The 24861-nt window shown below is 39.5% G+C and overlaps 1 protein-coding gene across 1 annotated transcript; it reads right to left on the bottom strand.

The window, feature by feature from the left end:
- Positions 1–23048, bottom strand: LOC118225236 (mucin-17-like). The gene is made up of 11 exons (XM_035413351.1): positions 22972–23048; positions 19164–19246; positions 17864–17923; positions 14786–14911; positions 13658–14632; positions 7001–7192; positions 4572–4581; positions 4064–4222; positions 1220–1351; positions 341–489; positions 1–92 (listed from the first exon to the last, which is right to left on the bottom strand). Exons 2-11 carry the CDS (start codon positions 19222–19224, stop codon positions 1–3), a joined length of 1956 nt encoding a protein of 651 aa, XP_035269242.1. The 5' UTR covers positions 19225–19246; positions 22972–23048.
- Between the last annotated feature and the right edge of the window lie 1813 nt (positions 23049–24861).

Below are 24861 nucleotides of genomic sequence, written 5' to 3'. Positions count from 1 at the left end.
CTACCAGCAGTGGGAGAGCAGCAGTGACACCATGGCCAGAGAGGAGGCTGTGAGCACACTGGTCGTACGGGAGACTCCACTGGGGGATGCAGCTGGATGTGGAAAAAGCCATTTCAAAAAGGTAAGTGGAGGATACTATAACCTGTATTTTTATCTAGCGGTAAGCCTGAATGAACCTTGGTACAGTACTGTCTGTCCATGTGTAAACTAACCATGGGCTCAGTAGATGTGATTTGATAAAAATATTTTCAGAAAAGGAAATAACCTGCCATAGTTTAATTAACAGTCTTGCTTGTTATGTAAAAAGGTATATAACAATAGCACCAGTGACAAAACTCACATGTGATTACAATGGAGTTGGGGTCGATGTCAAATGAGATTTGTGAATTGGTGATGGCATTTCTCAAAGTGCTGACAATCTGTTCATTACTGGGCAATGACTCTGTAGAGTTGAAGACCAGATCAGCCTGAGTGATGATTGATCCTGCCCTAGAAACAGACAGACACAGATATGAAACACTAGAAGTATGTTACATAATATATTATCCCCACTCATAAAAAAGAATAGCATTTTGTTTCTGAAGCCCCTCTTCCTCACTTGAAGCAACCTTACTGAAATGTGGACGAATTGACATAGTTATTCACATCAGTATAACGGGGGAAACATCACCTGAAACTTTTTACTATCGCAAAAAGGAAGGACGTGAAGGCACTTGTATATACTGGTTCAATCTGAAAAAGAAAGATTTTAAAAAATCAAACTTAATATATATGGTTTCATATAATTAGACATTTGTTGATGCATTTTGCTCTATAATTGGTCCATGGTTTTTAGTTAGCTGTTACACATCAAATGAAGTATAACATGATTTCCTTGCAATATCAACAGATCAACTTTCCCATGATTTGACAAGAATATCATAGTCTTTAAATCAAACCTAAGTTGTCCTTTATTGATTTGGTGTCACAATTTAGCTGTGAATAATAAAATGTACAGTTGCTTCTGTACAAAGTTGCACTTTGCCTCGCTGTAGACATCGTCTCTTTTCCATATTGTAATCCATGTCCTCAAGTGTCAAGGACAGGGAGTAACACTGTTCACAGCCACCCACCTGTTCTTTGGTGAGTTTTGATCTGGCTTGAAAAGCTTCTGAACTTTGATTTAAGAGATCAGACACAAATGTTTCTCTTGAAGTAAACTCTATCTGGACAGTTGGACTTGGGGTAGCAGTGCTGGCTGAGGTGGGTGCTGCAGTCACAGGTTTGGCACTGGATGGAGTGATAGTAGCTGTGGTGGTGGCTGTTGCTGTTGTCAGTTTTGTTGTGGGTGTTGTAGAAGCGTTGGCCACACCTTCAGGTCAACAAATATTAAGAAGAAATTGTGCTTTAATGCTATCAAGATGAGAAAATCATATAGTTTACATACATACATACATATGGGTGATTTCATGAAGTAACTTACGCATAACCCTTATGGAATCAGCATCTATAGTAAGATTGAATCCATTCAGAATGGTTGAATTTGGGTTGGTCACTTCTTCTTTCAAGGTCACCGCCACATCATTATTGCTGGGTAGTGCTTCAGAACTGGTCTCATTGAAAATGAGCTCCACTTCCACGTCTGTCCCTTCCATTCTGACCCTAATAGGCCTGAAAAGGAAAATAAAACTTTGTTAACTTTGGTAGAACAGCAGACTGCACTCAATGCATAATCTGAATTTAGAAGGACCATTGATTTAGCATTACTTGAACAGATAAACATACTACATGCATGCATAAGATTGTATGTCTAAATATATCCTAAAAATATATAGACTTATTATTCAGTTTTGCAGAAAATTTATGGGTCCATTTTCAGTCTTACCTGAATGCTATGACGACAGTTCTGATGAAAAGAAGGCCATATCGTGTTCTGTAAATTGCATCACACTATGCAATAAGACAAAAAAAGAGGAATTGTAATATTTCAAAAAGGTGTTCAGAAAAGATTACTGTTACTTGCTGACTCAGTAAACTCTGACCTGAGATATATCTCATCTGGATTCAAAAAATAATTACTTTTAAGAAGTTATGCGCTGTGGAACAGGTGTGCAGTTTTCAGATGTAGTGCGTAATTGTGCTGCAAAGACTAATTCAATTATAATTCAGATTCTAATTAAGTACAGTTCCTGAGTGCATCAATCAACCACATTTTAATTGTATATACTTCTTGCGGTTATAAAACTGAATAACAAGATTTTGCCCCTAAAATACAGAGCTGGAAGTGTACACCAGTATATTCTTAAAACTACTAAACCAATAATTATTAGAAATACTACTATTCTTAGAACTAAATGGTAATTCCTTGCTCAGGCGAACAATGCTTTTGATTCGGTGATACACATGCTGCACTTTTTATTTTGGGACTGTTTAAGAGCTATATAGGGGACAATAGCTGATTGGTAAACTAGACTGATAGGAAGAAAGAGAAATGCTGATTACCACACTTCATCCTTTCTGAGAGTTTAGCATCATATAATGTAATTACATTTAAAAACATATACATTTTAATTTTAATTCATATTTAACTTGTACAGTGAAGCAGGACTAAATTATGTGCTGATGGATCATCTTGTTAAATAATATATGAAAACTCAAACAAGGTAAGAAGTACTGAAATATTGACTTACCACTGCAACAACTGTTGCTGCTAAAGCTTGAAATTCTGGTGACTGGTTGTTTTCCAGTGCTGGCACAAATGGAGCTACCAGGGTCACTTGAATGAAAAATATTGGAACTGGAGGTGGAGGTGGGGGTGGAGGATTTGTTGTCCTGGTGGTTGTTTGTAGAGTTGAGGTTCTCGTTGTAGTGGGGGATAATGTGGTTGTTGTAGTGGGAGTTTTAGTAGTGACCTTTATAGGTGATGTAGTTCTGATAGTTGTAGAGGAGGCTGCCATTGTGAAAACTGTAGTGGGACCTGCAGCTGTGATTAGAGCAGCTGTAGGTGTTACTGGAGGTCCAGTTGCACCTGCAGTGATACCAGGTGTCAATGGGGACATGGTTGAAGTAGTAGAGTGGGTAATCAGTGAGTCTGCTGTAGTAGGACCTGACGTTGTAGTTGTTGGAGATGTAAAAGATATTATTGGAACTGTAGTTTTAATAGTTCTAATAGGAAATGCTGTTGTAGAAGGAGATGCCGCTAAATTAATGGCTATTGTAGTAGGACCTTCTTCTATGGGAATTGTTAAAATAGATGTTGGTTCAAGAACAGTAACTGCGGGTAAAGTAGATGCAATGGATTGACTGTCAGATGTGGCGGGAGCTCCAGGTGAGGTCATTATAGGAAAAGAACCATCTGTAGGTGCTTCAGCTGTGTTTGCTGCAAAAGCTGTGGATGTGGACAAAATTGGAGCTGCTGTTTCACCAGCTACTGTTTTTGTAGGAAGAGGAGATGTTAAAATCTCAATCTTTGTTAACTGTGTTGTGGTAGTAGGAGGTATAGTTGTTGTGGAACTTATTGGAAGAGAATTTGAAGCCTTAGTTGTGGTAGTTGTAGGCCCAGAACTTGTTGTTGATACTTCAGCTGTGGAATGGAGAGAATTTGTTGAAGCCCCAGTTGGGTTAGTTGTAGGGACAGAAGTCATTGTTGGAGCCTTAACTGTAGTAAGGAGAAAACCTCTTGTAGCTATGTCTGTTGTGGATACTGCAGTTATATTTTTTATTGTGGCAGGAACAAAAGTTGTAGCTGAGACCTCCGGTGTCGTAGATATTAGGATAGAAGTTGTTGCTGAAGCCTCCATTGAGGTGCTTATGGGTACCCTTTTTGTAGTGGATTCATCAGTTATGATAGTTGTAGGGGCATTAGTTGTTGTTGAAGCCTCTGTTGTTGAGATTTTAAGAGAAGTTGTTATATCTAACAGTGTAGTGGAAGTTGTAGGAATATAAGTGGTTGTAGAAGTTGTGGTTGTTGTAGGTACAGTTCTTGTTGAAACTTCAGTTGTGGATATTGTTGTTAGAGAAGTCAATGTTGAAGCCTGAGTAGTTAAGCCTATGGTAGTTATCGGTGTTGTTGTTGATGCCTCACCTATCAAAGTTGTTAGGAGCGAAGTTGATGTAGATGCAGTAGTATTGGTAATTATATGTGCTGGTGTTTTTGTGGGATCCTCCGTTATGGCAGTTAAATGTGCAGAAGCCGTTGAAGGCCCTGTTGTGATAGTTGTAGGGACTGATGTTGACGCTGTAGCTGTAGGGACAGCAGTGGGCATAGAAGCCTTACTTGTGGTAGTTACTGGTACTGTTGTTGATGTTCTTGAAACTTCAGTTTTCATAGTTGTATGAAACAAAGCCTCTGTTGCTGTAGCTGTAAGGACAGGACTTGTTGAAGCATCAGTCTTTGGACTTGTAGGGAGAGGAGTTACTGAAGGTAACTCTGTTGTGATAGTTGTAGATGCCGCTGATATCATATCTTCTGGCACAATTTTTGTTTTTGTTAAAACCTCAGTTGTAGTTATTGGAACTGAAGTTGTTGTTGAAGGCTCATTTATGGTAGTAGCAGATGGGGATGTGATGACTATATTGGGAGCTACTGGTACAGCACTAGTACTGGAAGAGGCAGTTATACCAAGAGAGTCTGTTGTAGAATCCTTAGTTGTGGTAGTGGTTAACAGTGAAATCATAGTTGAAGCTTCGGCTGTGGCAGTTATAGGTGCTGCTGTTGTTGAAACCTCAGTTATAGTTGCTGGTACCAATGTTTCTGTCGAAGCATCTGTTGTTGTGGTGGTAGGGGGCAAAGTTTGTGTAGATGTCTCATTTGTGGTAGTAAGAGGAACAGAAGTTGTAGATCGTTTAGTTGTGGTTGTGGTTGATGTGGGAGTTATAGGGACAGAAGTTGTAGATAGCTTGATTGTGGTTGTAGCTGTGATAGGTATAGGTACGGACGTTTTGGTCATTGTAGGAACAGAAGTTATTGCTGAAACCGCAGTAGTAGTTCTTACAGGTATATTTTTTATGGTAGTTGTACGGGCAGAAGTCATTGTTGAAACCTCATTTATGGTACTTATAGGTATATTTGTTGGGAGAGCTGTAGGGATAGGAGTTGTTGGAGCCTCAGTTGCAGTTGTTATAGGGACAGAGGTTTTTGAAGCTGTAGTTGTGGTAGTTGGACGGAGAGTAGTGGTTGTGTCTGTGGTAGTTATGGGCACAGTGTCTGAGGTAGTTATGGGGACAAAAGTTGTTGGACCTTGAACTGTAATTGTAGGGGTAAAAGCTGAAGTTGAACCTCCGGTTGTGGTGCTTAAAGGAACCGAACTGGAGACATCAGTTGTGGTAGTTATAGGGACAGAAGGTGTAGATAGCTTGATTGTTGTTGTTCGGACAGATGTTGTTGATGAAGGCTCAGTTGTGCTACGTACAGATGCTGTGGTCATTGAGGGGACAGAAGTTATAGTTGAAGCCTTATTTGTTGTACTTATGGGTATAGCTGTTGTGACTGTTGAAGGGACAGATGTCGTTGGAACCTCAGTTGTGGTAGTTAATGGGACAGAAGTTGTAGATACCTTGATTATGTTTGTTGTTGGGACAGATGCTGTTGATGAAGGCTCAGTTGTGCTATGTACAGATGTTGTGGTAATTGTAGGGACAGAAGTTGTTGAACCTTCAGCTGTTGTAATAGTAGCTGCATCCACGGTTGTGGTACTTAAAGGAACAGAACTTGAGACATAAGTTGCGGTCATTGTGGGGACAGAAGTTATTGTTAAAACCTCAGTGGCAGTACTTACAGGTATAATTTTTATGGTAGTTGTAGGGACAGAAGTCATCGTTGAAGCCTCAGTTGTGGTACTTATAGGTATAAATGTTGTGGTCGTTGAAGGGACAGAAGTCATTGGAGCCTCATTTATGATAGTTATAGGGACAGAAGTTGTTGAAGCTGTAATTGAGGTTGTTGGAGGGAGAGATGTAGTTGAATTAGCTGCAGTTATGGTAGTAGTAGATACAGTTTCTGTGGTAGTTATAGGGACAGAAGTTGTTGAAGCTTCATCTGTTTCCATTGTAGGGATAAAAGTTGTTGAAGCTTCAGCTGTGGTACGTAAGGCCTCATTTGTGGTACTTATAGGTTTAATTGTTGTGGTTGTTGAAGGGACAGAAGTTGTTGAAGACTCAGTTGTGGTAGTTATTAGGACAGTTGTAGATGGCTTGATTATTGTTGATGTTGGGACAGATGCCGTTGTTGAAGGCTCAGTTGTGCCATGTACAGATGTTGTGGTAGTTGTCGGAACAGTTGTTGAACCTTCAGCTGTTGTAATTATAGGGATTAAAGTTGTTGAAGCTTCAGTTGTGGTACTTAAAGCCTCATTTGTGGTTCTTATAGGTGTGCTTGTCATCGTTGAAGGGACAGAAGTCGTTGGAGCCTCATTTATGGTAGATATAGGGACAGAAGTTATTGAAGCTGTAATTGAGGTTGTTGGAGGGAGAGATGTAGTTGAATCTGCTGCAGTTATGGTAGTAATAGGTACAGTTTCTGTGGTAGTTATAGGGACAGAAGTTGTTGAAGCTTCAGCTGTTGCCATTGTAGGGATAAAAGTTGTTGAAGCTTCAGTTGTGGTACTTATAGGTTTAATTGTTGTGGTCATTGAAGGGACAGAAATTGTTGGAGAACCAGTTGTGGTAGTTATTAGGACAGTTGTAGATGGCTTGATTATTGTTGATGTTGGGACAGATGCCATTGTAGAAGGCTCAGTTGTGCCATGTGCAGATGTCGTGCTGGTTGTCAGGACAGTTGTTGAACCTTCAGCTGTTGTAACTGTAGGGATTACAGTTGTTGAAGCTTCAGTTGTGGTAATTAAAGCCTCATTTGTGGTACTTCTAGGTATAAATGTTGTGGTTGTTGAAGGGACAGAAGTCGTTGGAGCCTCATTTATGGTAGATATAGGGACAGAAGTTGTTGAAGCTTCATCTGTTTCCATTGTAGGGATAAAAGCTGTTGAAGCTTCAGCTGTGGTACTTAAGGCCTCATTTGTGGTACTTCTAGGTATAAATGTTGTGGTTGTTGAAGGGACAGAAGTCGTTGGAGCCTCATTTATGGTAGATATAGGGACAGAAGTTGTTGAACCTTCAGCTGTTGTAATTGCAGGGATTAAAGTTGTTGAAGCTTCAGTTGTGGTACTTATAGGTGTGCTTGTCATTGTTGAAGGGACAGAAGTCGTTGGAGCCTCATTTATGGTAGATATAGGGACAGAAGTTGTTGAACCTTCAGCTGTTGTAACTGTAGGGATTACAGTTGTTGAAGCTTCAGTTGTGGTAATTAAAACCTCATTTGTGGTACTTCTAGGTATAAATGTTGTGGTCGTTGAAGGGACAGAAGTCGTTGGAGCCTCATTTATGGTAGATATAGGGACAGAAGTTGTTGAAGCTGTAATTGAGGTTGTTGGTGGAAGAGATGTAGTTGAATCTGCTGCAGTTATGCTGGTAATAGGTACAGTTTTTGTGGTAGTTATAGGGACAGATGTTGTTGAAGCTTCAGCTGTTGCCATTGTAGGGATAAAAGTTGTTGAAGCTTCAGTTGTGGTACTTATAGGTTTAATTGTTGTGGTCATTGAAGGGACAGAAGTTGTTGGAGACTCAGTTGTGGTAGTTATTAGGACAATTGTAGATGGTTTGATTATTGTTGATGTTGGGACAGATGCCGTTGTAGAAGGCTCAGTTGTGCCATGTGCAGATGTCGTGGTGGTTGTCAGGACAGTTGTTGAACCTTCAGCTGTTGTAACTGTAGGGATTACAGTTGTTGAAGCTTCAGTTGTGGTAATTAAAGCCTCATTTGTGGTACTTCTAGGTATAAATGTTGTTATTGTTGAAGGGACAGAAGTCGTTGGAGCCTCATTTATGGTAGATATAGGGACAGAAGTTGTTGAAGCTGTAATTGAGGTTGTTGGTGGAAGAGATGTAGTTGAATCTGCTGCAGTTATGGTAGTAATAGGTACAGTTTTTGTGGTAGTTATAGGGACAGATGTTGTTGAAGCTTCAGCTGTGGTACTTAAGGCCTCATTTGTGGTACTTATAGGTTTAATTGTTGTGGTCATTGAAGGGACAGAAGTTGTTGGAGACTCAGTTGTGGTAGTTATTAGGACAATTGTAGATGGTTTGATTATTGTTGATGTTGGGACAGATGCCATTGTAGAAGGCTCAGTTGTGCCATGTGCAGATGTCGTGGTGGTTGTCAGGACAGTTGTTGAACCTTCAGCTGTTGTAACTGTAGGGATTACAGTTGTTGAAGCTTCAGTTGTGGTAATTAAAACCTCATTTGTGGTACTTCTAGGTATAAATGTTGTGGTCGTTGAAGGGACAGAAGTTGTTGGAGCCTCATTTATGGTAGATATAGGGACAGAAGTTGTTGAAGCTGTAATTGAGGTTGTTGGTGGAAGAGATGTAGTTGAATCTGCTGCAGTTATGGTAGTAATAGGTACCGTTTCTGTGGTAGTTATAGAGACAGAAGTTGTTGAAGCTTCAGCTGTTGCCATTGTAGGGATAAAAGTTGTTGAAGCTTCAGTTGTGGTACTTATAGGTTTAATTGTTGTGGTCATTGAAGGGACAGAAGTTGTTGAAGCTTCAGTTGTGGTACTTAAAGCCTCATCTGTGGTACTTATAGGTGTACTTGTCATTGTTGAAGGGACAGAATTCGTTGGAGACCCAGTTGTGGTAGTTATTAGGACAGTTGTAGATGGCTTGATTATTGTTGATGTTGGGACAGATGCCGTTGTAGAAGGCTCAGTTGTGCCATGTACAGATGTCGTGGTAGTTGTCGGGACAGTTGTTGAACCTTCAGCTGTTGTAATTGTAGGGATTAAAGTTTTTGAAGCTTCAGTTGTGGTACTTAAAGCCTCATCTGTGGTACTTATAGGTGTACTTGTCATTGTTGAAGGGACAGAAGTCGTTGGAGCCTCATTTATGGTAGATATAGGGACAGAAGTTGTTGAAGCTGTAATTGAGGTTGTTGGTGGAAGAGATGTAGTTGAATCTGCTGCAGTTATGGTAGTAATAGGTACCGTTTCTGTGGTAGTTATAGAGACAGAAGTTGTTGAAGCTTCAGCTGTTGCCATTGTAGGGATAAAAGTTGTTGAAGCTTCAGTTGTGGTACTTATAGGTTTAATTGTTGTGGTCATTGAAGGGACAGAAGTTGTTGGAGACTCAGTTGTGGTAGTTATTAGGACAATTGTAGATGGTTTAATTATTGTTGATGTTGGGACAGATGCCGTTGTAGAAGGCTCAGTTGTGCCATGTGCAGATGTCGTGGTGGTTGTCAGGACAGTTGTTGAACCTTCAGCTGTTGTAACTGTAGGGATTACAGTTGTTGAAGCTTCAGTTGTGGTAATTAAAACCTCATTTGTGGTACTTCTAGGTATAAATGTTGTGGTCGTTGAAGGGACAGAAGTCGTTGGAGCCTCATTTATGGTAGATATAGGGACAGAAGTTGTTGAAGCTGTAATTGAGGTTGTTGGTGGAAGAGATGTAGTTGAATCTGCTGCAGTTATGGTAGTAATAGGTACCGTTTCTGTGGTAGTTATAGAGACAGAAGTTGTTGAAGCTTCAGCTGTTGCCATTGTAGGGATAAAAGTTGTTGAAGCTTCAGTTGTGGTACTTATAGGTTTAATTGTTGTGGTCATTGAAGGGACAGAAGTTGTTGGAGACTCAGTTGTGGTAGTTATTAGGACAATTGTAGATGGTTTGATTATTGTTGATGTTGGGACAGATGCCGTTGTAGAAGGCTCAGTTGTGCCATGTGCAGATGTCGTGGTGGTTGTCAGGACACTTGTTGAACCTTCAGCTGTTGTAACTGTAGGGATTACAGTTGTTGAAGCTTCAGTTGTGGTAATTAAAGCCTCATTTGTGGTACTTCTAGGTATAAATGTTGTGGTCGTTGAAGGGACAGAAGTCGTTGGAGCCTCATTTATGGTAGATATAGGGACAGAAGTTGTTGAAGCTGTAATTGAGGTTGTTGGTGGAAGAGATGTAGTTGAATCTGCTGCAGTTATGGTAGTAATAGGTACCGTTTCTGTGGTAGTTATAGAGACAGAAGTTGTTGAAGCTTCAGCTGTTGCCATTGTAGGGATAAAAGTTGTTGAAGCTTCAGTTGTGGTACTTATAGGTTTAATTGTTGTGGTCATTGAAGGGACAGAAGTTGTTGGAGACTCAGTTGTGGTAGTTATTAGGACAATTGTAGATGGTTTAATTATTGTTGATGTTGGGACAGATGCCGTTGTAGAAGGCTCAGTTGTGCCATGTGCAGATGTCGTGGTGGTTGTCAGGACAGTTGTTGAACCTTCAGCTGTTGTAACTGTAGGGATTACAGTTGTTGAAGCTTCAGTTGTGGTAATTAAAGCCTCATTTGTGGTACTTCTAGGTATAAATGTTGTGGTCGTTGAAGGGACAGAAGTCGTTGGAGCCTCATTTATGGTAGATATAGGGACAGAAGTTGTTGAAGCTGTAATTGAGGTTGTTGGTGGAAGAGATGTAGTTGAATCTGCTGCAGTTATGGTAGTAATAGGTACCGTTTCTGTGGTAGTTATAGAGACAGAAGTTGTTGAAGCTTCAGCTGTTGCCATTGTCGGGATAAAAGTTGTTGAAGCTTCAGTTGTGGTACTTATAGGTTTAATTGTTGTGGTCATTGAAGGGACAGAAGTTGTTGGAGACTCAGTTGTGGTAGTTATTAGGACAATTGTAGATGGTTTGATTATTGTTGATGTTGGGACAGATGCCGTTGTAGAAGGCTCAGTTGTGCCATGTACAGATGTCGTGGTGGTTGGCAGGACAGTTGTTGAACCTTCAGCTGTTGTAACTGTAGGGATTACAGTTGTTGAAGCTTCAGTTGTGGTAATTAAAGCCTCATTTGTGGTACTTCTAGGTATAAATGTTGTGGTCGTTGAAGGGACAGAAGTCGTTGGAGCCTCATTTATGGTAGATATAGGGACAGAAGTTGTTGAAGCTGTAATTGAGGTTGTTGGTGGAAGAGATGTAGTTGAATCTGCTGCAGTTATGGTAGTAATAGGTACAGTTTTTGTGGTAGTTATAGGGACAGATGTTGTTGAAGCTTCAGCTGTGGTACTTAAGGCCTCATTTGTGGTACTTATAGGTTTAATTGTTGTGGTCATTGAAGGGACAGAAGTTGTTGGAGACTCAGTTGTGGTAGTTATTAGGACAATTGTAGATGGTTTGATTATTGTTGATGTTGGGACAGATGCCGTTGTAGAAGGCTCAGTTGTGCCATGTGCAGATGTCGTGGTGGTTGTCAGGACAGTTGTTGAACCTTCAGCTGTTGTAACTGTAGGGATTACAGTTGTTGAAGCTTCAGTTGTGGTAATTAAAGCCTCATTTGTGGTACTTCTAGGTATAAATGTTGTGGTCGTTGAAGGGACAGAAGTCGTTGGAGCCTCATTTATGGTAGATATAGGGACAGAAGTTGTTGAAGCTGTAATTGAGGTTGTTGGTGGAAGAGATGTAGTTGAATCTGCTGCAGTTATGGTAGTAATAGGTACAGTTTTTGTGGTAGTTATAGGGACAGATGTTGTTGAAGCTTCAGCTGTGGTACTTAAGGCCTCATTTGTGGTACTTATAGGTTTAATTGTTGTGGTCATTGAAGGGACAGAAGTTGTTGGAGACTCAGTTGTGGTAGTTATTAGGACAATTGTAGATGGTTTGATTATTGTTGATGTTGGGACAGATGCCGTTGTAGAAGGCTCAGTTGTGCCATGTGCAGATGTCGTGGTGGTTGTCAGGACAGTTGTTGAACCTTCAGCTGTTGTAACTGTAGGGATTACAGTTGTTGAAGCTTCAGTTGTGGTAATTAAAGCCTCATTTGTGGTACTTCTAGGTATAAATGTTGTGGTCGTTGAAGGGACAGAAGTCGTTGGAGCCTCATTTATGGTAGATATAGGGACAGAAGTTGTTGAAGCTGTAATTGAGGTTGTTGGTGGAAGAGATGTAGTTGAATCTGCTGCAGTTATGGTAGTAATAGGTACCGTTTCTGTGGTAGTTATAGAGACAGAAGTTGTTGAAGCTTCAGCTGTTGCCATTGTAGGGATAAAAGTTGTTGAAGCTTCAGTTGTGGTACTTATAGGTTTAATTGTTGTGGTCATTGAAGGGACAGAAGTTGTTGGAGACTCAGTTGTGGTAGTTATTAGGACAATTGTAGATGGTTTAATTATTGTTGATGTTGGGACAGATGCCGTTGTAGAAGGCTCAGTTGTGCCATGTGCAGATGTCGTGGTGGTTGTCAGGACAGTTGTTGAACCTTCAGCTGTTGTAACTGTAGGGATTACAGTTGTTGAAGCTTCAGTTGTGGTAATTAAAACCTCATTTGTGGTACTTCTAGGTATAAATGTTGTGGTTGTTGAAGGGACAGAAGTCGTTGGAGCCTCATTTATGGTAGATATAGGGACAGAAGTTGTTGAAGCTGTAATTGAGGTTGTTGGTGGAAGAGATGTAGTTGAATCTGCTGCAGTTATGGTAGTAATAGGTACCGTTTCTGTGGTAGTTATAGAGACAGAAGTTGTTGAAGCTTCAGCTGTTGCCATTGTAGGGATAAAAGTTGTTGAAGCTTCAGTTGTGGTACTTATAGGTTTAATTGTTGTGGTCATTGAAGGGACAGAAGTTGTTGGAGACTCAGTTGTGGTAGTTATTAGGACAATTGTAGATGGTTTGATTATTGTTGATGTTGGGACAGATGCCGTTGTAGAAGGCTCAGTTGTGCCATGTACAGATGTCGTGGTGGTTGGCAGGACAGTTGTTGAACCTTCAGCTGTTGTAACTGTAGGGATTACAGTTGTTGAAGCTTCAGTTGTGGTAATTAAAGCCTCATTTGTGGTACTTCTAGGTATAAATGTTGTGGTCGTTGAAGGGACAGAAGTCGTTGGAGCCTCATTTATGGTAGATATAGGGACAGAAGTTGTTGAAGCTGTAATTGAGGTTGTTGGTGGAAGAGATGTAGTTGAATCTGCTGCAGTTATGGTAGTAATAGGTACAGTTTCTGTGGTAGTTATAGAGACAGAAGTTGTTGAAGCTTCAGCTGTTGCCATTGTAGGGATAAAAGTTGTTGAAGCTTCAGTTGTGGTACTTATAGGTTTAATTGTTGTGGTCATTGAAGGGACAGAAGTTGTTGGAGACTCAGTTGTGGTAGTTATTTGGACAGTTGTAGATGGCTTGATTATTGTTGATGTTGGGACAGATGCCGTTGTAGAAGGCTCAGTTGTGCCATGTACAGATGTCGTGGTGGTTGTCAGGACAGTTGTTGAACCTTCAGCTGTTGTAACTGTAGGGATTACAGTTGTTGAAGCTTCAGTTGTGGTAATTAAAGCCTCATTTGTGGTACTTCTAGGTATAAATGTTGTGGTCGTTGAAGGGACAGAAGTCATTGGAGCCTCATTTATGGTAGATATAGGGACAGAAGTTGTTGAAGCTGTAATTGAGGTTGTTGGTGGAAGAGATGTAGTTGAATCTGCTGCAGTTATGGTAGTAATAGGTACAGTTTTTGTGGTAGTTATAGGGACAGATGTTGTTGAAGCTTCTGCTGTTGCCATTGTAGGGATAAAAGTTGTTGAAGCTTCAGCTGTGGTACGTAAGGCCTCATTTGTGGTACTTATAGGTTTAATTGTTGTGGTTGTTGAAGGGACAGAAGTCGTTGGAGCCTCATTTATGGTAGATATAGGGACAGAAGTTGTTGAAGCTGTAATTGAGGTTGTTGGTGGAAGAGATGTAGTTGAATCTGCTGCAGTTATGGTAGTAATAGGTACAGTTTTTGTGGTAGTTATAGGGACAGAAGTTGTTGAAGCTTCAGCTGTTGTAATTGTAGGGATTAAAGTTGTTGAAGCTTCAGTTGTGGTACTTATAGGTGTGCTTGTCATCGTTGAAGGAACAGAAGTAGTTGGAGACTCATTTATGGTAGATATAGGGACAGAAGTTGTAATTGAAGTTGTTGGAGGAAGAGATGTAGTTGAATCTGCTGCAGTTATGGTAGTAATAGGTACAGTTTTTGTGGTAGTTATAGGGACAGATGTTGTTGAAGCTTCTGCTGTTGCCATTGTAGGGATAAAAGTTGTTGAAGCTTCAGCTGTGGTACGTAAGGCCTCATTTGTGGTACTTATAGGTTTAATTGTTGTGGTTGTTGAAGGGACAGAAGTTGTTGAAGACTCAGATGTGGTAGTTATTAGCGCAGTTGTAGATGGCTTGATTATTGTTGTTGGGACAGATGCTGTTGTTGAAGGCTCAGTTGTCCTATGTACAAATGTTGTGGCTGTTGTCGGGACAGTTGTTGAACCTTCAGCTATTGTAATTGTAGGGATTAAAGTTATTGAAGCTTCAGTTGTGCTACTTATAGGTATAAATGTTGTAGTTGTTGAAGGGAAAGAAGTCGTTGACGACTCAGTTGTGGTAGTTATATGGGCAGAGTTTGTTGATGGTTTTGTCGTTGTTGGGGCAGATGCTGATGATGAAGGCTCAGTTGTGGTAGTTATTGCGGTAGATTGTCTTGAATACGCTTCATTTGTGCTTGACAATAGTACTGTTGTGATTGTAGTTGTATGGACAGAAGCTGCTGAAGTCTCAGTTTTGGTAGTAATGGGGACTGCAGTCATGGTCGTTGGAAGGACAGAAGTGGTTGAAGCTTCAGCTGTTTTAATCATAGAGATGGAAATTGTTGTTGAAGTATACCATTCAGAATTCAGAATACTTTATCTCAAAGTGCAATTTTTGATTAAGGAACAAGTGACTAGATAGGATACAAACTGCAAGTTTTTTTTTAAATGAGCAAGACACATCTTACCTGTGCATACAGGTACATAATCTTCACAGCAGTCATCAAAGCGCTGACATCCTTCATCACAAAAGCAGGTTCCAATAAAACAGGTTTGATCAGTGCCTTTGCAGCAGGTTCTTTTTGAACACAGTCCTTAAAAAATAAAATAGTATAAGATTAAAGCATAAAAACCCATGGTAGTTATCCAAGTTAATTATGTCAAGATCATTTCACTTTATTTAATATTATATTCATTATTTTATATTATCTGTCTAGTCTCAGAGTAATTATAAAGTTTTTTATGATGCACATTAATATATTCATTACATTACATTAGAGGCATTTAGCAGATGCTCTTATCCAGAGCAACCTACACAACTTTTTACATAGCATTTTACATTGTATCCATTTATACAGCTGGATATATACACTGAAGCAATGCAGGTTAAGTACCTTGCTCAAGGGTACCACGGCAGTGTCCTTACCCGGGAATCGAACCTGCGACCTTTCGGTTACAAGCCCAGTTCCTTACCCACTGTGCTACATTCACAATGCTTTTTAGATATGGAATTACTGTATATTGTTGAAAAACACTATAGACATTTCGACATTATCTTAAAAATGTGAACAAACATGGAAATCCAAATGTAAAGTCATATAATATGGTCCTGGGTTATTTGTTTCCATTATGGGTACTATGCATTGTGCAATAGAGTCTACCAGTGTCTCATAATCTTCAGGATGAATTTGACCCAATTTTTCCACAAAAATAGTAGATCAACTTGTACTTATACAGAGAAGGCTTTTTCAGATGTTTCAGAATACCCCATAGAAAAATTCTACTTTTGACACACACATATCAGCAAGTTGAGTAGTCATTGAAGGTTTTGCTAAACACCCCCAAACAATGACCTCCCTTTTAAAGTTGCTTCTCTTGCAGCCATGCTAGTCACAATTATAGGCAGCTATACTGGTGCAACATCTGTGCATTTGACCCTATGCATGCTAGTATTTTATTTGCTTTTTTAATGGATAATCCACATGTTGTAGGATCTGTTCTGAACATTCAGTATATTTAATGGCCCTCTTTAACCCGGATTTTCCATTTTTTGAGTAGTACTTTTAGAAAATGGGCATTGGTCCAATCTATTAAATGTTCTGCCTTCACAAACTAACTTCTGGAGAAGGTGACGCAGCACCAAAAAAACCCCCAAAAAACAGGAGTAGATACTTCAACCAATGGGGAGGAGCAAGGGAGGGAGCTGAATTATTCAAATTCAACTGCACTTGAAAATTATAGTACAGAAGACAACTTTACAATAAATTGCATAAAACGGGAAGCTCCAACCAATATATCAGTGTCTATTCAGGCAAAAGCGAAAGCAAGAAAATTATTGACAATAAATTTTTTGAAAGACAGCAAATACTTTGCACCCTTAAATACTTGATGAGCAGGAATTCGGAATAATACACTAATATGTATGCACAAAATACCTCCCAAACGAATATATTAATAAACTACAACAAAAACAGTGGGTGCATATATTGCATATTCTTTTGCAGATGGCATAGAAGTATAAAACATAAAAAGAGTTCAGCAACCTCAATTAAAAATGAAATCCAAGCAAAATTTATTTGAAATATTGTCCATTCATGCTTAAAAACTTCCCCTGGCTCCTTTTCCGTCTATTACCTATTAGAAATAGTCATGCTAAAAAAATCACTCTGAAACTGTATCCTAATTTAACATTAACTTGTTCACTGTAGATCAGTTTTAAAATGATTTTATCAAACCTTGAAATCTACGCTATTTCCTAATTTATTCAACATTTCACTTGCACACTAAAAAACTTTTTTTTAATCTCTTATTCTTGTATGCTGCTTTCTCCTTTTTTATGATTTTTCCCTGGAGATATGTTTGGGGTTGAATATAAATTTCTATAATGGGAAGGCTGGGGTTACTGTAAAGCATTCTGGGAAATTTCACTACCTGAAGTGTGTAGTTTTGTGAATTGTTCCTTTGGGTCAAATCAAGGGTTGAGGTACTGATTTCATGTACTTCACTTGGGCTCTGTCCGAGTTGTACTGAATCGTACTACATACTAATGAGTATGCTTGCTGAGTACTCTGGTTGGAAGAGAATGTTGCCAAGTAGCTGAAATTTTCTCTAAATGTACCGTACTTAAGATCCCTGGATGGTGTACTTATTTCTAGGTACATTTTTCTGAGTACATTCAGAAGCAAGCTTTTCTGGAAGCAAAGAAAATTTTGGTCTCGTAATTATGATGTGCAGCTTCAATTTAAAAATGAGGTGCAGCTTAGCTGACCTTTCTCTTCAACAACAACAACGACATGAGCTAGAGAGGGATGTCTTATGAGACTCCCACAGTACGGTTGGAAAATACCATGAAGGATATTGTTCACATATTGTGTGTCACATACTAGGCAGTATGCAGTTCTGTATACAGTATGATTGTACAGAGTACACAAGATGCAGTAGATAGAGCTCTGATTTGGACACAGCTTTGCTAATGGTTTGGACTGCGGTCTATAAGGACAATCTTCCAGTTTCCAAAGGGATGTGGAAGTGGTGTGTGAAAGTGTGGGAGGGCATGACATTTCACGGATTGGACCTCAGCCATTGTATAATTTGAGAAGTCCATGACAAAGGGTTTGTTTAGTCATGGATATAAAAAAAGCATTTAATTCAGAAAAATGAACAGGTTGTTAAAATTCTGCGATTGCAATTGTGGTTGGAACAAAAACCAGCATACTTAGGGGTCTCACAAGACCAAGGTTGGGAACCCAAGTAGTAGAAAATAATTGCCAATTAAGGGTAAATTTAATATTACAGCTCACAGATCTAGACTGTATCCGTGTATATAGGGATATATACTATATCAGAAATGGCTATGGCATGATACTGTGAGACCCATTTGAACAAAATGTCACATGAATCAGGAGTATTTGAAAACATATTACATAATCCACACAAAAAAAACTATAAAGGGCATATCTTTTAATTCATTGGACTTATCCTTGTAGAATAATTTTAACAGTAACTCTAGTGTTTATGACAGCATTAATATAAAATGGTGAAATTACCTTTAACGATCCTTCCTTGAGGTGGAGTTGTGGAAGTTGTATATGTTACGTCAGAGAAACCTGTGTCAAATATAACTAGTAAGAAACACATCGTTTTGGAAGTTGCTGTTCTGTAACTTAGTTTATATATACCAATAGACATATACAAATAAATATGTAAGTGCATTACTATTTTACTGTTGATGTAAGGACTTAGTGATCACAGTAACCAGCTACAAGGCCTTTGCATTGCTATAGCTCACTCTGCTTCACTAGTAAACTAGCTGAGCTACATCTGCTACATAGACATGTTTATTGAACCATTCTAAAAATGTTTTGGCATGCCACAAAAAACATTCTGGAATGTCTCTAAAGGGAATCACGCCTAGAGCATTATTTTCTCTTATTATAACATTGTTATCACAGAACAGAATTATTCACTGATAGTCTGTATGAAACAGTTGAGACACTACACACTGTACTTCAAAAAAAGAAAAAAAAGAATTAATAGTTATTTTTGCTATTGTCTTTCTGTATAAATTATTCCTGGAGTTAAGTACACAAAAAAAGCTGAAAATCAAGCTTGCTATCTCACAGTTCTCTAGAAATACAATTCCTTCACATGTATTTTACATTCTTGGGCCAAATACCTGGCCTCATACTTTCACATACTTGAACCTAATGACTTAAAGGTAGCATGTCCAGATAAACACGTGCTAAACATGTGTCATTACACATTGCTCAAGACCTACTGTATAGATATAGATCTGTGAAGCAAGTACTATGGTATGTGAAGAAATGTATACACATGTATGTGTGGCATTTGGTCCGCTGGAGAGGCAGATTGGTCTCAGCTGCGCCGGCTGGTGGAGAGAGCACACAAACCTGGGCTGCGTTTGCTAATCAGCCCAGGTGCTTAAAGGTGTGCTGCACTCCACAGTTCTGGGCCGAGACCGGGAGGTCACACGGAGAGCGCATTTATGATTTTAGTTTTGTTTTATTTCGGAGTTTGATTCAAGCAAAAAGCAAAGACCAAAAGAAGTAATCCTCAGCTGGGATGCTGGAGGAGCTGGAGCCGGCTGGGAAGGCGGCCAGCTATGGGTCACACCGTTTTCCTTTCTTTGGTCTTTGTTATTTTAGCTTGTTGTTTTAGTTTATTATTTTGGCCTGGAACCTGTGAGGGCGAAGGGTGAAGATGGCGGTTTATTTGATTTCATGTTTGTGTGGGTGCGCTCTCTCTCTCTCCATGCGTCAACCAATGGTGTTCCCCGGCACTGCCTCCCAGGGGTGTCACGCTGGCGTGATAGTATGTATTACTCACATTTCAATACCAGCAATATCTGTAGGATTCCTGTCTTCATTGTGTTTGCAGTTGTAATCATTCGCAATTGTCTTCTGTAGACCCTGGAACAGAGGCATGAATCAACTTTGTGTCTAACTTCTAAGTCAAAACTGATAATGATTTTAGGCATCAGACCTAGCACTGTTTGTTGAAAGTAGCTGACACATTGATGTAAACATGCACAGAGGTCGACTTTTAAAAACATTCTATAAATACTTTATTTGGGTTGGGGCTATGAAGTGGATCTTTTTGAATTTTGGATTCTCCTGGCTATGAAACTACTTAAGTCATCTTTTATTAACAGTGCTGAAGTGCATTTGGTGTTATTCTTTGCACTCCGAGATAAAATGATTGCTTGATTAGCAACTGTGGAATTATAGTTAGAAACAATGATTGTAAAGCTGGATGCTTGCCATAAGCTAGCTATTGTTTTCAAATAATGGAGCCACCACCTGCAGCACTTTCATTCTTGCTAGCAAGCTAAATATGACACTTATTGAGATGTCTCAGACTTCATATGATGGAACAAACTCATGTCTTTATTACACGTGGAGGAATGAGGCTATTTGTCTTGCTTGTTGTTGGTGGGGTCAAAAAGGAAAGTCTTGGTGCCTGGATGCTAATCTTCCTTTATTCTGTTTGCAACAAAAATGAACTAACATCTATCCATTTACCCCTTTTAATGAATGACATACACATGCAGTAAAGGAAAGGCTAAACAGTAACACTGGACGTAAAAGCATAGGTAGCACTGTTGCCTCACAGCAAGAAGGGTTTTGAATCCAGCCTGGGCCTTTCTGTATTGAGTTTTCATGTTCTCCTTGTATCCATGTGGGTTTCCTCCCAGTCCAAAGACATGTAGGTAGGCTAATCGGTGACTCTAAATAGCCCGCAAGTATGAAATGTGTGAGTGAATAGCATGTGAATTGTGTGTGTGCCCTGTGATAGATTGGCGGCCTGTCCAGGGTGTATTCCTGCCTCTTGCCCAATGCACGCTTGGATTGGCTCCAGCGACTCCCTGTGACCCTGCCCAGGATAAGCGGGTATAGATAATAGATGGATGGGTAGACATCAAAGCAAACCGCCAAAAATAGCATGCTCACATACACTACATTTCTAAAAGTATGTGTGCGCCTGAACATCACAACCATATGTACTTGCTGAACAATTCATTCCAAAACCATGGGCATTGGTATCGAGTTGGACCCCCCTTTACAGCTCTAACAGCCTCCACTCTTCTGGGAAGGCTTTCCAGTAGATTTTAAAACATGGCTGTGAGGATTTGCTTCCATTCAGCCACAGCAGCATTAGTGAGGTTGGGTACTGATGTTAGGTGTAAGGCCTGGCACACAGTAGGCATTCCAATTCACCGCAAAGGTGTTTTATGGGGTAGAGGTCAGGGCTCTTTGCAAGCCATTAAAGTTCTTCCCCACCAAACTCAGCAAACCATTTCTTTATGGACCTTGCTTTGTGCACGGGGGCATTGTCATGCTGAAACAGGAAAGGGCCTTCCCCAAACTGTTTCCACATAGCTGGAAGTGCACAACTCTCTAGAATGTCATTGTATGCAGTAGCATTAAGATTTCCCTTCACTGGAAGTAAGGGGCCTAGCCCAAACCATGAAAAACAGTCCCAGGGCATTACTCCTCTTCCACCAAACTTTAGAGTTGGCATGATTCATGCCGGTGCAGTTTGCACAATGCATTCCACCAAATCCAGATTTGTTTGTCAGACTGCCAGATAGTTCAGTGTGATTCATCACTCCAAAGAACACATTTCCACTGCTCCAGAGTCCAATGGCATTGTGCTTTACTCCACTCCAGCTGACGCTTGGCATTGTGTGATCTTAGGCTTATGCATGGCTGCTGGCCAGGTGTTGTATAATTTTGGAGCATAGTGGATAAATGCAGTGTAAACACACACACAGTGCACTCTGTTGGCTCTGCACTCCAGTCCAGCATATTGGATTTGAAATTAAACAGTATGAGGTACAAGTACAGGCTGCTTTAATTTGCAAGTATTTACATCCACATCCATATTGAGGGAACCATGTAGGAACTGCTGCCCGTTTTATACTTAGTCCGCCCATACTGGGGGACCAAAAGTAATTGGAGAGCTGGTTGCTCAATTGTTTCTTGAGCTGTGGGTTGTTGCATCAATACTTCATGCACAAGAAATCTAACAAATGGTCTAGAGGTGATTCTAGGTGTGCATTTTGAGAGTATGTCAGAATCAATTGGTGAATGCACTGGTAAGCTCAGTAATAGTAAACAACCTGGTAGACCAAGGAAAATCATTGTAGTGGATGACCGAAGAATACTTTCAGTTGTAACTGTCAAACAGCTCAAAAACACTCTCCAAGATGGAGGCATAAATTAAAATAGAGAAGACTACACCAGCATAAACTCAGAGGACTCGGTCCAAGATGCAAACCACTCCCTCAAGAACAGAACAGGCGGGTTACAGTTTAAAAAACTGCATGTTAAAGGGGAATTACACTTTAAAACACATCTGGGCTTATTTTATTTCTAATTTTCTTCGAATGAATGTGTCGACCTTCATTTTTTGATTAGTTATTTATTAGTTTATTTAATATTTTACAATGTTTTGTTGCTTACCTTTACAAATTCAGGAAGTAGACCTAGGCAGCATATCATTGTGCGACTTCAATGCTATGCTTTTCTTCGAAGGAGAAGAAAAACCTGAGACCGTACTACTATGTGGACTTGCGCTAAAAAAAATAGGTCCTTGTTTCTAGCGTTAGACATTTAAAACGAAATAACTAATGGAAAAATGAAGGTCGACACATTCATTAGAAGGACAATATAAACAAAATAAGACCATATGTGTTTGAAAGTGCAATTCCCCTTTAAAAACAGTCCTGCAACAAAGTCTTATGGACATATTAGATGAGTATTAACATGTACCAAAGTTATGGAAATAGAAAAGTGTGGAGAAAGGAAGGAACAGCTCATGATTCACAGCAACCCCCCCGCCATCCTTGAAATATGTAGAGGGTAGTGTTATGGCTTGGACACTGTCTCACTTGTCTTCATTGTTGATGCAACTGCTGTTGGGAACAGCAGGACAAATCCTGAAGTGTACAGAAACATCACATTGGCTCAGATCCAACCAAATGCCTCAAAAGTCATTGGACAGTGCTTCACCTTGCAGGACAATGCCCCAAACACACTGCTAAAGCAACTAGGTAAATCACTCGCTCTGAATCCAATTGATCTTTTTTCACCTGCTGAACACACAACTGAAGGAAAAAATCCCCCCAACACAAACAAAAAACTGAAGATAACTGCAGTTCTGGCCTGGCAGATCATCAACAAGGGAGATACCCAGCATAGTGATGTCTAGGCATTCATTTGAAAGCAAAGGATTTGCGACCAAGTACTAAATATGATGACTTTATTGAAGATTATTTAAATTTGTCCAATTACTTTATTCCCCTTAAATGGAGAGGGGACTATGTATAAAAAGGGCTGTTTCCTACATAGATAGAAAAATTCCTACATAGATAACTGCATATGGATGTTAAATACCCTTAAAGCTGATTTCACCTCATATTCATTGTTTCTTTTCAAATCCAATGTGCCGGAGTACAGAGCCAAAACAACAAAAATTGACTGCTATATACACAACCCTAACATTTACCATTCACCATTTGCAATGCTCTTTTCAGGCTATAAAGAAGGAAAACACCAGATTATTATTATTATTATTATTATTATTATTGTAGGAGTACAGTAATATGAGTAAAAGTGCATGTCATACTCACTACACAAGTGTTCTCTCTCTTGACTTTGCCTTGACAGGATGGAAGTGAGGAGAATTCACTCTAATCCAGTTTAAAAGCTTGTCCTATGATCTCCTGTAGTGTATGTTAATTACCAATGACGTCCTAAACCAAAAGTGGGCGAGTTGGAAAAACCTGAAGTTAAAAAAAAAAAAAAAAACATGGTAAAATGAATCCGCTTCAGCCAGCATTCATTGGTAAGCTCCCTCTATTGATTGCACACATGATACAGTAGGAATGACATGAATGTTATTAAAAGGTAGAATTAGATATTAACCCTTGTATAAAAAATATGGGGGGGGGGCGGGGTGTATACATGTATAACAACAAGAAAACATAAAAATAACAGTTGTCAATACAATACTTTTGAATATACCACTGTATATCACAACAATAGTTAGAACAATGGTTCCTACAGTCATTTTATATTGCGGATTAATATTTGAGAATAACCTGATATTATAATTAGAATAACTTTGATATTGCAATTTTATTGAAATGTAATCTTATTTGCACTATTTTTTGTTTGTAATATATTCCATTGCATTGATTAAGTAATATTCAATGGGACACTTCTGTTCTGGTTAATTTTGTCTTACAGATGGTATGCCCAAACACAATACATCCTTTAATACACAAAAGAATGAGTGATTCATCAGGAGAAATTTAAGATGCAGGTTATGCATGGTGTAGAGTTTACTTTTTCCAGAATCTTATTAAGGGCATGCATGTGGGTAGCCTCAGAGGCGGGAGAAATGTCCTCATGTTACGTTAACTTCTGTGTGGGTAGAAAATCCCATCTGGCGCACCTCATAAAACAATGAATTCACCCTTAACTGTCTTGTTGTCTTCATATTATGCATGCATCTTGTGTTCACTCTAAAAAAAAAAAAAAAAATGACCCACCCTCACCAAACCCCCTGTGAAAAAACCTCTTTATTGAATTTTAAACCCTAAATCAATGTTTCTCATGAACAACCTGTAACTCATCAATAAATCAGTGAATAACTTTCCTACTTCATGACCCAGATGGACTGTATTGCTTCAGTCTACAACATCATAATTGATTTTATTTATTTTTTGCTGCCACCGGCAGCTCTATAGCTCGGTCGGTCGGTTTTTTGGTTGGTTGGTCCACAAAAGTGTCCCACCCCGTAGCGGCCACAGTTTTCGCCCCAGGAGGCTGAAATTTAACACGGAGGTTGGTCATGACCGAAGGTAGAGCTGAGTAACTTTCAAGCCAATTGACCAAGAGGGGGTGTGACGACGGGCATGGCCTATCACAAAAAGGCGCATAACTCCCGAATGGATTCACAGATTTGCACAAGATTTTGTGGAAAGGTTGGTCATGAGCCAAAGAAGAGGTCACGTGTTTGTGTGAGGGTGTGTGCATGGATGCATGCGTGTGTGCGGTCGCAGCTATTGCGGATTCTCGCTTGTTTGCTGTAATAGATGTGTGGCGATTTGAATAATCTTTGATATTTGATTCTGACCTTTGATTTCATAACTTCAGGGTTAAAAAAAGAAAAACTTCTGTACCCTGATGGTGTACCACTTTTATTTTAAAGTGTATTTAATGTGTAACCATTTTTTCTAATGGTAGGGTCACTCCAGGAAAAGTCATCAAATTTCATGCTAAAAAAAAATATATATATTTTTATCATGGAGACAACATACTAAGATTAGTATGATTAATCTTAGTATGAGATTAATATGTAAGATTAATACTGATCATCTGATCAGATTCTTATTGACATCCCAACAATATCATCCCAAAGATAAGAATTTGTTTCCTTACCAACACATTGTGTTGCTATCATATGAGGATCAGACTCCTATGCGGGGCATGCAAGCAGGTAGCTTCTGAGAAGG

The sequence above is a fragment of the Anguilla anguilla genome, chromosome 4, assembly GCF_013347855.1.
Source record: "Anguilla anguilla isolate fAngAng1 chromosome 4, fAngAng1.pri, whole genome shotgun sequence".
Classification (NCBI taxonomy): domain Eukaryota; kingdom Metazoa; phylum Chordata; class Actinopteri; order Anguilliformes; family Anguillidae; genus Anguilla; species Anguilla anguilla.
Note: the sequence above shows the minus strand (reverse complement) of the source record. Positions and strands in the feature narration are given on the sequence as shown.

What these genes read in the sequence shown, in the direction of transcription:
- LOC118225236 (XM_035413351.1), bottom strand. Translation starts at nt 19,224, where the DNA reads ATGATTACAACTGCAAACACAATGAAGACAGGAATCCTACAGATATTG. An exon ending in GATATTGCTGGTATTGAAAT is followed by an intron (nt 17,924 to 19,163) that starts GTGAGTAATACA and finishes TATTTGACACAG; the next exon opens with GTTTCTCTGACGTAACATAT. An exon ending in CAACTCCATTGTAATCACAT is followed by an intron (nt 93 to 340) that starts GTGAGTTTTGTC and finishes TTCCACATCCAG; the next exon opens with CTGCATCCCCCAGTGGAGTC.